A 12948-nucleotide genomic window follows, 5' to 3' on the forward strand; every position below is an offset into this window, starting at 1 on the left:
TCCTTCCCAAAAAGAGCAGAGGTACCAGATCTGTCTCTGGGATGCTCCATCCTGCCTGGCAGGAGGCTGTGGCTGCCCCTGGAGCAGTGGCTCCGGCAGCCACACTGCAGGTGAGTCCTGGCTCAGGACATTTACAAAGGAAAATTAAATCCTGGCAGGTGGGTGAGCAGCTGGACTCCAGCACTCCCCTCACTGGACTGAGAGTGGGATGCAGCTCCAACACACCCACACCTCAGGAAGCAGCACCCTGAATTGTTACAAACCTTTTCTTTTGGGCACAGTCTGTTCTGGCTCATATTAGAGCTTAAAAAGGGGGAAACTGCTTTAATCTGAATGTTCATGTTGAACTACATCACTGAAAAACAGTAAATGGAAAGGATAAATATTTCAGAAGGGTGATGTATTTCAGAAGAGTTACAGCAAAAGAAGCTGACAGCTGAGACACTCACAGAGCTGCAGTGCAGCCCAAATTCACACCCTGCAATCCTGGCAGCAATCCAGAGGGCTGCCTCCACCCCAGAACAGCCTGAAAAGCCCAACCTGCTCGAAGAATGCACGCTGAAAAAGCACAAAACAAACCTCCCTCATTTGGGACTGCCAGGCACAGCATGTGGAACAACCTGTGAATTCCCTGACCAGTAAAACACATTCTCAATTCCTCCTCCTTTCCAGGAAGGCTGAACCACCCACACCTCAAATTCCTGATAGGTGATGGCTCTCTCATAGCCAGAAATTCCCATCTGCTCCTCCCAGGACAGCTGTATTTGACCTCCACTCTTCCTTCCTCTTCCTAAAAAGGGAACACCTGCCATTGGAACACCCTGTTTTCAGTGCAGGAGCATAAAGGAATGTGAACAGTGTGCTCTTTGGAAGCACTGCAGGTGCCTCCCTGTGATAACCAACACCCAGCAAGCTCAAAATCATTTCAGCAGATCACTTGCAGTCTGAAATAGAACCTTCAGCTTGCTTTTTGGGCTCTGAGCCTGGACAGATTTCCTCTCAGAGCCTGTGCATGAAAGGCTTGAAGGTTTGAAACAAATGTTTAGGGAAAACAGGACTTTGTCAAGCACTCAGCTCCACTCTGCACAGGCAGAGTGATCTGTGCTCTCACTGCTGCTGCCCCTGGGTTTGCCATTTCCCTGGCACATGCACAGATGGTTTTGTGTTCTGTGATCTGTGCTCTCACTGCTGCTGCCCCTGGGTTTGCCTGGTTGCCATTTCACTCACACATGCCCAGCTGGTTTTTCAGTGGCCCTTTAGGGAAATGTGGCCCATTACCTCCAGCTCACACCTGTTCCAGGTGTCTGAGCCAGATCTGGAGGTGCAGTTTGTGATTGACACAAGACAGGTACCTTCCCAAAAATGTGTCTTCTGCTCCATGGAGCCTGCCTAGAGCAGCTGCTCCCCTGAAATGGCCACGCAGCTCCACAGCCCTGGAAATCCTCTACTCCTCAAGGAATTGCAGAGCAAACCCAGCACATGTGGAGTTGCAGCACTGCTGCCCTCTGCCCCTCCTGGCTGCTCTCAGTGCCCAGCAGGCTCTGTGGGGCTCCTGCTGTCACTGCTGCAGTGGCCCAGCACGGTGACAGCAGGACAGGATGAGGGACCTCTGGCCAGCCAGCAAGGAGCTCTGGAGTGGCTGCTCTGCAGGGCTCAGGCTGGATGCCAGGAAAAACAGAGGCACCATCCAGCAGCCATTTCCAGGAGTGCCCCCCCAGCTCCCTCAGCACAAGATGGCTTCACCCCAGATCAGCCTGGCTACAGGGACACAGGTGGACCAGGACCCCCAGGCTGCACCCCCAGCCTGCACCTCACTGCCAAGGCAGAGGGCAAAAGGCCAAAGCTTTCCTTCCCCACAAGCAGGGGAAAAGTGCAAAAAGGCTCATTTTTCTCTTGCCCTTTTTATTTTTTTTTAGAGGCACTTGCTTCCTTTTGCACTTACAGAACTACTTTCAGAGAGTGCACCCAACTTTTTCTTCCCATTTAAGCAAGGCAGAGTATTTCTTGTGATCTTCAGAGACTTCCCTTTGCTCTCATGGCCCCCCTGCCCCAGGAAATCAGCAGCCTGAACCCCAGAGAGGCACAGACTCTCCTACATTTCAGCTGAGAAAATCCTGCTCCCAGTTGCTCCTCTGATCCCACCAGGGCACTAAGAGGGAATCTGAAGTGGAACAATGAGCCCTCTTAAACATGGATTAGAGAAAGCTCTTGAATATTTCCCATACTTGGGAGCAGAGTAATTCCTTCTCCTTTGCTGGCTGCATGCACAGGAGCTTAATGATGACAGGAAAGGGCCTGCAAAAGCAACTTCCAAAAGCAAGACCAGCAAAAACTTGCAGCCACCCCAAAGTACCCCAAGGGCAGAAGGCAGAGCCACTCCTGTCCAGGGCAGGGTTTTACAGCAATGAGCAAGGTTTTATAGCAATGAACAAGGTTTTACAGCAATGAGAAGGAACCTGCAGTCAGTGGCTATTGCCACACAAAGGACAACAAACACAGGAAGCAGGGAAAAGACCAAGAAATGGAACAAGAAAGTCCAGCTGAAAGGCACAAAGCACACTGCTCCAGCCAGCACAGCCTCCCCAGCCCCTTGTCCCAAAGCTTTGGGCCCTGAGCTGTCATCTTTTAGTGGTTTCATCTTTTATATCTTTTAGTGCTTATTTCTAAGCAGAGCCCCACAGCTTTAAACAACAACTGCAGGGAGGTGTTTTACCACAAACAGAATTGAAATCTCCGACCCTTTTTAACTTTCTGCCTTCTAGAAGATGGCATTTCTGCACGGTACAGATGACACCAGTTTTTGTGTTCTGAAGAGCTGTCCAGGTGTGTGGCTGTCCCAGTAACTCACCAGTGCAGGCGCAGAGCGTGGAGGAAGGCTGAAAGCCCCTCCATGACCAGCAGGATGGCCACTGTCAGCGTGGCAAAAGCAGCAAAGATGAAGAAGAGGCCCAAGCCTCCCCCCAGGCTCCTCACGCTCAGGCCAATGTGGATCACCATGGTCCAGAGCACCTCTGAGAGCTCTGTGAGAGAAAGGGGAGAAGATCAGGTCAGCACAAAGGGGGTGCTCACTGGAAAGTAAAAACTGATGTCAAGCAAAGCCCAGCTACACTGAGGAGGAAACTGAAGAGGGCAAGAGCTTTTGCAGCCAAGTGTGTCAGGACATTGGCTGCAGCTGCCACACAGGCAGGGCAGAGTCCTGCTCAGCAGCTCTTTGCTTTATTCTGTGATTTTAACTCCACTCCTCCCACCCAGCAGACCCTGCTGTGGGAGCTCACTGCTCCTGGGTAGTGCATGTTGCACATTTCCCTCCACAGAGAAAAGCAAGGCACGATTCTTCCCAAGGATTTCTGGGGTTCACATTCTCTGAACCTCAGAGAAAGGGAAAACACAATTCTTATCTCATTGCTGTGCCTGTGCTGTGCCAAAGCAGAATGCAATATGGAGATTATTTCCAAAGTGAGGATGTTTTGTTTCCTTGGCCTATCAGGGCCAGGTGTGTGTGTGTGTGTCAGGACTGTCTGCTGAGAGTCAGGGAATGAGGGCAGTTCTGTGCAGAGTGAGTGCCTGGCAGATTCAGTTTAGATGAAATGTATAGAATATAGTGTCACTGTCGTGTTTTTATGAAAAATCCCTTTGCCAGGATTTTTCTCCTGAGGAGCTGAGAAGCCTCAGAGGAAAAGAAAAACAATAATTATCTGCTGCTGTGGAATGCAACAGGTGCAGCTTTCAGTGGTCCATGTGGATTGTTTCTAATTAATGTCCAACCATGGTCCAGCTGTGTGGACCCTCTGAGAGTCACAAGCTTTTTTATCATTCCATTCCATTCCATTCCATTCCATTCCATTCCATTCCATTCCATTCCATTCCATTCCATTCCATTCCATTCCATGCCATTCCATCTTTCTGTCTGTATCATTTTCTCTAGTCTTTTTAGTATAGCATTTTAATATAATATAATACCATAAAATAACAAATCAGCCTTCTAAAGCATGGAGTCAAGATTCTCATCTCTTCCTTTGTCCTGGCACCCTCGAGCACAACCACAACACAGCATAATAAAGTAATTATTCAGCATTCTGATCTCCATGGGGTCATGCATCATTCTCTCAGTAACAAATGCACACACAGCAGTGCCAGGGGAGCCCTGAGGGGCCTCCTGTGCTGCTCTGCCCCGGGGCTGGGCTGGGGACAGAGGGACACTCACGTGCGTGGGCCAAGCTCAGGGCCCAGAGGCGCAGGTAGGAGGCGGTGTTGGAGATGCAGCCCAGGCAGTACTCGATGGTGTGGATGGCCTGGTACACCACGGTGTCCCCAAAGTCAAACTGCAAAGGAACAGAGCGTGAGGGGAGCTGGGAGTGCTGGCAGGGTGGGGACAGGGGCAGGGGACTGCTGCTGTCACCAGGGACACTGTGTGTGACACTGCACACTGACACTCTTCTCCTGGTTTAGCACGGCAGGGCCACAAATGAAAAATGGATCTTGTCTTGACAGGTTTTGCAGAATGACAAACGCTGTGATGTGAATACTGTTAATATTGTTTTCTTATTCTGACTCTGTGAGAGTCAGATATTCCAAATTCATCCATGGGCTTAGCCAGGAAAAGACTGTTCAGCAGAAGGTGGTGCTGGTGTGCACTCCCTGGACACCCAGAGGTGCTGCTGCAGAAGGAGCCAGTGCCCCAAGCTGCACTGTGTGTGCCTTTGCTACAGGAGCATTTCTCAAGACATGAATCTGCCCTTTTTGAAAGCAAAAATAATCCATGAAGCTACCCTGAAAAAGTCACATCTGTGCATCAATCACTGGCAAGGCACTCTGTGCCTTGGTAATTTTCTGCAATAATAAAAGAATTTACAAGGAAGTCTGCCATGTAGGGCAGTTTCTTATCCTGCAGCTTGGGAAAGCATTCTCTGCAGTTTGGATTTAATCCATGCTTCAGAAACTGCTCAGATTTAAGTGAACATGATGTTTTAAATACATCCAGTGACTAATGCTCTAGGCATGCACACAAAGCTATTTATATTCTTAAATCTCCCCTAATATATCCAAGGCAATAAATATTTCAAACAATTCAGTTAAATTAGCTGTCAAATCCTAATCCTTTCTCCACAGAATGTGAGCAGTGAAGTTCTTCACTAAAGGCTGTCCTAGCCAACAGTTCCAGCTCTGGACACACAGGCAGGAGGGAATGTGGGAAATGTGTGAACAATGACCTTTCAAAGCTGAGTGCAACGGCCAGAGAGACCCCTGAGGCAGGAGTGGGAGCACTGGGACTGCTGTGGGACAGTCCTTGTGGGCTGACATATCTTCCCCAGGTTCAGGGAGACATCAGAACAGGAACCCCTGCCCTCCCCTTGCCCCCTGCTCCACACAGGCCTGTGCACAGCAGAGCTCTCAGCAAATCACTCTCAGCACCATTTTCAGCAGCAGTGCCCTGCCCAAGCTGTTCTGATTTCATGCCATTTGTATTTTTTTTGTAGTAAAATTGGTTACCTGATAGTGCTGAAACCTACACTCACTGCATCAGTATTAACCCCCAGTTTTTTAATACCTGTTACAATGAGCAGTTTCTCAGAATGGAACTTCTCTTTGACACAAAGCCTCTGGCCAGCTCAGTTCCTGAACTACACGAAACTGGACTGGTTGTGCTGCATTTGCTGTCTGGGTCAGCCAGCATCATCCTTAACTTGGCACATAGTTTGTGGGAAGAAATCTCTTTCAACGGTTTGCTGCAGCACAGAATTAAGAAAGACACCAAAAAAGCCTCATAAAAAAACTGAGGCTTCTTTGGAGGCTCAAAAGTGAAAACTTTTCAGTTTCAGACCTCCAGCTGAACAGTTTCCCAGGTAACTGGGAACAATCTGCAGACAGGGGATCAGACAGAAAAGCTGTATAGATGAAGTCATTAAAAGTCTGTGGATGTATGTGTGCATGAATTAAAAATGGCCTGTAACATGAAAACAGCAAGATCTTTTGGAAAACAAGATGCTGTGACATAACAAGTTCCATTCAGCACATTTTACACCGATGGGAAATGGCCCAGGTACACATGAAGGCAAAGCTGCTCTTACCACCTCGTCCTCTGTAGGCTTGAAAACACAAATTTACATTTAGTGCAGTGTTTTGATCACATGAATCATGAACACATTCAGCAATTCCCTCCTAGGCACAGCACAGAAAGCAGTACCACATCCCATGCACTACAGAGGCAGGATCTGCTGCAGCCCTTCAGAGGCATCACAAAACTCCCCAGCTACCTGACATCCACTGGTTTTCTCCTCTCCCAGAGGAAAGGGAAGTAATTCATATCACCCCCAGCAGTCAAAATGAATAGATAAACAGAATTTCAGTGCTGCAGGAACACAGCCCCTGAATTTCCAGTGGCATGGGAGTGCTGTGCACCCCTGAGATGGTGGCACTTTGGGGACAAACAGAGCCACATCTCCCAGCATATACAAATTATGCTGCTTTTTCTGGAAGTCCTGGGAGTGACCAAGAGACAGTCAGTGAGAAAACTGCTAGGAACACACTTCACTGGGAATGCTGCTGTTGAAACAGCCTGGAAAATGTACCTCCAGCCCCAGTGAGCTCATCCTGCTGCCGAGTGCAGTGCCCTGAGAGCGAGGATGCTCAGGTGCTTACCTCTTCCCCCTCCTCAGAATGGGTAGATAACTGGTCATGTTGAATGATCTCAGCATCCTCCTCTGTTGGGCCATTGCCCACCCGGATCCCACCAAAGTTGTGCGTGCCCTGACACATGCAGAAAAGAAAGAGCAAAGTGTTGTTTGGGTTTTAGTGCAAAAGTGCAGGTTTCTCATGATTCCATGTGCAGCAGCAGCTCACAGAGGAAAACAAAATTATTAAATATTAAGGCCCAGATTAAGGCAGGTACAATTCTATTTCCCAGCTTGGATGGGACAGGTGCTGATTCCTGCTGGGGCTGGGGAAAAAAAAAAACCAAAAAAAGTCTGTCTGAGTGAATCCTTGGCACATTTCTACAGTGTAACTGCAACCATGAGGACAATAAAGGCACACCTCTCAGAGGACATTTGCTGGCTCTGACATGCAACAGCCCCACGTCCTGCCCAGCACAGACACAGCACTGCTGGGTACTGGAGCAGGTCATGGAGCTGAACACACTAACACAAACACACACAGTTCCTCCCACCAGCCTCAGGCACACCAACACTGCATGGAAAACCAGATCTTGCCCTGCTTGGAAACTCTACATTGTGCAAGCAGGTCTTTTTAGAGATATTTGTTCTGACATTCAGCATCTGACCCTCAGCTGCACCTCCAGGACTCAAAGGGGAAAGAATAAAACACAAACTGAGCTGAAATTGGGAGCAGATCTCACCTGACCCCTGAGTCTGACCCCTAGAAAGGCCAACTACAACACCATGGATAGAAATAAACCCTTCAGCACTGTCCTGGGTCATCTGTGACACAGGATGTGACCTCACTCGCCACATCCAGACTGCAGAAGTGCAGGGATGCCCATGCAGATAAAGAGGCTGAAGGTCCCTCCCATGACCTGGTGCTTGCACAGACCAGCTGAACAGCTTCTCTGAGTTCTTCTACCTCCCTTGTCCTTAGAAGCCTGCTTTTATTTTAGGCTGAATTGCAAATATGCCCAAAACACCAGATATGAATTAGAGATTTTGCCAGGTTTCTAAAAACAAATTAGGTAGGCATTTATGCTCTGAAAACAGAAATAAAATTTAAAATCCCCTCCATATTAACAACTAAGACAATGCTTTTATTAGGATTTTCAGGACCTCTGAAACACCACCAGTCACTGGTGACTCCTGTCAATGTTCTATTTATGTATTTCCAGCCTGTGTGAAGTTGCACTTGAGCAGCCTTTCCCTCACACTCGACTCATCCATTCCCTGTAACCCAGCCAACCTAAACACAGCTCCAACAGCTCCAGTTGTTTACTTGATCCCTCTAAGCACCCTTCACACAACGCCTCCCCCTCCATCTCCTGATGGAGATGCATTTCATACTCTGGATGGATCCTGCACAAAAGATCCATTTTCATTTCTGCCATTTCTGGGAGGAGACTAAAATGTCATGAGGAACCAGCTGACGTGTCCCTCCCAGCACCTCTGGCACCTGGAGAGCATGATGTGCTTCACACAATCAGTGAGATTCACACCTCCTAGTCAGCCAGGCAGATTCAGAAATAAAAGGTAGCTGAAACAGGGGAAAGGACTAAGTTCTGGGGCTGCCACAATCCTCAGCAGAAAGCTTTGGCAGCAAACAGCCATCTGTAAACTTAGAAACATGTAAGTCAAAACAACTGCCACCAAGAAGCTTGTTTGTGCACAACCATATTATAATAATTTCAGGTCAAAGTGTGTACAGGACAGATGTGTCACAAATCCAATGATTACTGACATGGAGTTGCTGGAGGCCATCACATCACTGAGTGTTTGGGAACACGTAATGCAAACAGAAATGCTGCACTGAGAAGAATCCTAATCCATCTCAAACAAAGAGACAAGCAGAAGAAAAAAAGGGAATTTAACATGGGGGGGATGTGGTAGCAGGAAATCCTGTGCTGCTCTGCAGGTTGGATTCAGCAGCACTCCTGCAAAGAAGTGTCTCTGTGCACGCACAACTACCATCCTCAGCCTGGGTGTTCATCCAGAATGTATCAATTTGGCTAAACTTTGCTCTTTCCAAGAGAAAGTGTTTTCCACCCTAAAGGTGCACTTGCCATTCCCTTATGAAATTCAGATACATTCCATGCTCCCTCGATAATGACCAGACACAAAGCCAACTCCCATCTGCAATGCATCAGGCGAGTTTGAGGTGCACTCACTGTTGCAGCCGCTGCTGCCTCGAGCGCCTGCGCGTTCGTGCTGCCCTGGGCCTCCTCGGGCTGCCCTTCCTGGGGCTGGACGCAAGAAGAGAGAGGGAGGAGGAAGAAAACAAAAAAAAAGAGAAAGGGAGACGAATGGAGGGGACATGGGAGGATGAAGGGTGGTCAGAGAAGGGAGAGGGAGTGGCTGTAACTGAGCTGATCGCCGGCTCGCTGCGCACCCTCGCAGCGCTGCCAGGCGTGCAGGGAGTGCTCACACTTCTGTTCCTGCAGCTCACACACAGCTACAGGGCAGCTGGAAACCTACAGAGCACCCCAGCACACAGCCTCTCACATCAGGCTCTAAGTCTCTTTTAATTGTTTGGGGTTTTTTTAACCATCCAAGCTGCTTTAAGAAAGGTAGAGAAATCTGCCAGCCAATTCCATCTCTGTTTCCCACTGCCAGCCTAGCCCAGCCACAGAAGTGCATCCAGCAGCCAGTGAGGCTGTTCCTAACCAGCTACCAAAGCCCAAGCCAGAGACACTGTTCTGATCATTACCAACATAAGGGGATTTTTAAAGCAGGTTTGATGCTGGATCCAGATCTGGGAAGCAAGCAGGCAACACTCTGTCTCCAGTAACACCCACCTGCTGGTATGCCCAGGAATATCAAAAACAATTTACAGATTTCAATGCAGTGTGAACCCGTTAATCCAAGCTCAGGATGGAGAACACAGCTTTTCAACCAAAACCAGTATTCATATGTAAAATATAAAAGGGAGTCACCCACCAAGTGTTTTCTCCTTAAGTACTGCTGGCGAAGGACCAGGGGTTTGGCTACCAGCATCCATGGCACACACAGCAAGGCTACCACCACAAGGAAGCACTGGAGCCCTTTCTGCAACAGAAACAAGCCCCAGGTAACTCAGCTGCAGCCCCTGCTCAAACACACACAGAACCCAGCAAGAATGGCTGAATTCCCAGCATGTGGATGCTCCTCTACCTTCCTCTCTTCTGGGAACAGCAATTAAGAACTTAATGCCTGCAGATTACACCTCTGACTGAGCACAGCATTTAATGCTGAGACTGGATTAGACTGGGGAAAAATCTGAAAGGTCCTGCAGAAAATGAGAATCTGGCAGATGTTTGATACTGCTGGGAGGAAACAGCATTGGTGTCTGAGCTAAGCTGAGAGGAATCACATTGCAGACATGGGACAATATTCCTAATTGCTTTTCACAATTAATCAGGATCCACATGTTCTGAAGCCACAGCTGACTTATGGTCAGACAAATAAAATTTCCTGGTGCAGGGATTATTCCTTCCTTCTTCAACATTACACAGTATCAGCCTCCAGAAATGCTCTGTCACAGTGGAAAGATGTTTCATGATTTCACAATTATGACAAGGTCAATGAAACACTCCAGTATCATGAAGCTTCTCTGATTCTGTGCTAGCAAGAACACTCACCTGCCCACTATAAAGCATCTTATTACTGGTGTCCTCATAGGAGAACAGAAACATGTTGATGAAGTGTATTAAGAGGCTGGGTGCTTCCTTGGATGTGTGAGCATCGTAGGCTGTCCACTTGTAAAAGATGAGAATAACAAGGTATCCAAAGAGGGAGGACATGAAAATCATTTCTGGGATAAATCCAAGGTATATGTTCAGTGGCTTCTTAAAATAGCTACAGGGAAGGAAAAAAAAAAGTTTATATTAGATTTGGTTAGAATTAGGGCAAAAGCTTTTAATAAGAGTGTGAAGAGAGTGCTGGGGCTCAGCAGCTCAACAACAGCTGGGCCTGGAGCACAAGAACTCCACACACAGCCAGAGACAACTGCACTGCACCTTCCGTCAGGAGGTGAGGGCTGACAGGATCTCAAAGCACACAGCACCCAAAGCCATTCCACTGCCCCCACCATGAGAAAACCTGAGCAAAGCACTTACATGTGGTTGAGGAGACTCAAAGCAACACCAAAGAGCATCTGGAAAATGCCAAGAATCACAGACATCTTCATCTTGAAGGAATTGAGGAAAGCCAGCTTATTGCTGGCAATATTCCAGATCTGTGAAAAACAACACCTAGTCAGATACCAGGGAAAGGAAAACAGGAGAAGGAAAACACTCCCTTTAAGCTAAACAGAATGAAGCAGTCAGGAAGTGTGAGGCTCAAAAAGCAGGTTTTTAAAGAGGTGTTTGTCCTATGGATTTCTTTTGGGGAAATGAGCAGACAAGCTTTCAGCTGGGAACAGTCTGACAGTAACTGAGCCCACCACTGAGCAGGAATCAAACCTGTTTTCATGGTACCTCAAAGGTGCAGGAGAAAAGAGGCTGTATCCTTAACAGAAAGAATATTATTATCCATTTAAAGGAACAAATACACACAGCTCTGGTTTCCTGCACTTTGTGGAACCCACACAAGGTTTGTCATATATTACAAGCAGAGTTAAGAGCAGAGGTGCTGATGCAGGCAGGTACAAAGTGACAGGATTACTGGGAAACGTACATTTCCAAGGGTGACTGAAAAAAGGGATTAACAACTTTCCCCAAGCTAAAAAAGTAACTTCAGAAAGTGATTTTCAAGGCTGATCAGATTTGATTAAAGCACTGCAGTTAGAAAGAGTGAGAAAGCAGCCTTTAATGGACCTCAAAACAAGGGGTTTTATCCCAAATCTGGCATCTCAGTAGGAATTCTATTGTTCAGGAGCATTCCCACCATTGATGGACTTGCTAAGGGAATGGCTGGGCTGGGGCATCTTTCACAGAACAGTGAACAGAAAGGCACTTTTCTTTCTGCTGCCACAGAGGATTTTGCCCAAAAGCCTGCAGAGGAAGGATGAGCTCTTACTGGGTCAATGCCAAATGGGTAGGGCCCCCCAAACACCCCTGGGATGGCAGGATCCAGCTGCAGCAGGGGGGTGGTCTCCAGCAAAGCATCTCTGTTTGGGAACAAGATTACACAAGCATTAGTAACAGCAATGTCACCCTCCTTCCGTAAAAACTAACAACACTCTTCCCTTGTGAGAGCAAGGAATAGCTTAAATTGAGAGAACTTCAAGGTTGTAGAACCTGGATGGTTCTAGAGATTTTCCCAAATAAATAAAACCCTGTTTCTTGACCTTTTACTCTGTCACAAAGACAGGTGCAGGGGACAAGAATCTTGAAATGTCTATGGGGAAATAGATGAGAAACTGCATCTTTGTAAGTTTTCTGGGAAAAAAAAAGCAGTTTGAATCTTGGCATGTATCATCCCATTTACATCCTTCTTCCCAATCTAGCTGAGACAGAGGTCAGAAATTTTTGCTTTCCTGAGCTGGAAGGACAATGGGGAAGGACAAGTCACCTCTTTCTCACTGTGTCTACAAAGTTACCAAGGTTTTACTCACGACCAGTTGGCTTTATTGAACATGGGCCTGACGCTCCAGGAGGAACCAAACATGTTGAGGGATTTGGAGAAGCAGTCGTTGTAGATGAGCCCCGTGTAGGTGGAGAACAGCCCCATCAGCAGGATGATGTATCGACCACTGAACACCATGTTGAACATCTGGTGTAAAAAACCCAAACAGGAACAAAAAGACCATGAGAACAGGGAATTTTGGAAACCTGGATGCTGAGAATTTTAAACTTTCTGTGCTGAAAGGCGCTGACTCGCAAGAGAACACTGCATTTGACCTGAGGCTGTGGAGAAAGCTTCCAAAATTGACTGACAGCACTGGGATCATTGGTGTGTAGTTGGTTAGAAGTGTGTAATATCACAGGGTGGAAAACTTAAAGAGTTTGGGGATTTAGAATATAGAAATAAATATGAAGCAAGATGGAGGTTTTAGGGCGGAGACTGGTTGTTCTTCTTTACCTTCTTCTTCCTTCTTCTTCTTCATGGGTTTGGGTGGTATTTTGTAATTGGGCAGAAAAGTCCACATTGCAGGCTTTGAGGGACCAGTTTTTGGGTTAAAAGGGAAAATAATCTAGGTCTCATTTCTTAATTGGATAGTTTAGTCTTAAAAGACCTTGCAACAAGAGACAGTTGGCCATTTTGTGCCTTGCCAATTCTTCATTGGCAAGAATTCACAGTGGAGAGGCTGTAGCACTGATAAGAAACAATAAACACCTGAGTCTGAACACAAACTATTATCTCAAGTGCC

At 47.3% G+C, this 12948-nt stretch overlaps 1 protein-coding gene across 8 annotated transcripts in view; it reads right to left on the reverse strand.

Moving 5' to 3' along the window:
• The window catches only part of ATP6V0A1 (ATPase H+ transporting V0 subunit a1), an 80885-nt gene that overhangs the window by 2932 nt on the left and 65005 nt on the right, over positions 1-12948 (reverse strand). For 2 of the 8 annotated variants that reach the window (XM_064400049.1, XM_064400051.1), the window contains 10 exons: positions 12193-12350; positions 11655-11745; positions 10754-10872; positions 10277-10493; positions 9597-9704; positions 8828-8902; positions 6640-6747; positions 6069-6086; positions 4205-4322; positions 2849-3020 (listed from right to left, as the gene is read on the reverse strand). In XM_064400049.1, the coding sequence (XP_064256119.1) occupies positions 2849-3020; positions 4205-4322; positions 6069-6086; positions 6640-6747; positions 8828-8902; positions 9597-9704; positions 10277-10493; positions 10754-10872; positions 11655-11745; positions 12193-12350 (1184 nt within the window). The remainder of the gene's footprint in view (positions 1-2848; positions 3021-4204; positions 4323-6068; positions 6087-6639; positions 6748-8827; positions 8903-9596; positions 9705-10276; positions 10494-10753; positions 10873-11654; positions 11746-12192; positions 12351-12948) is intronic. The other 6 variants (XM_064400054.1, XM_064400052.1, XM_064400056.1 and 3 more) reach the window with 4 other exon arrangements.

Source organism: Passer domesticus, chromosome 27 (genome assembly GCF_036417665.1).
Source record: "Passer domesticus isolate bPasDom1 chromosome 27, bPasDom1.hap1, whole genome shotgun sequence".
Lineage (NCBI taxonomy): Eukaryota > Metazoa > Chordata > Aves > Passeriformes > Passeridae > Passer > Passer domesticus.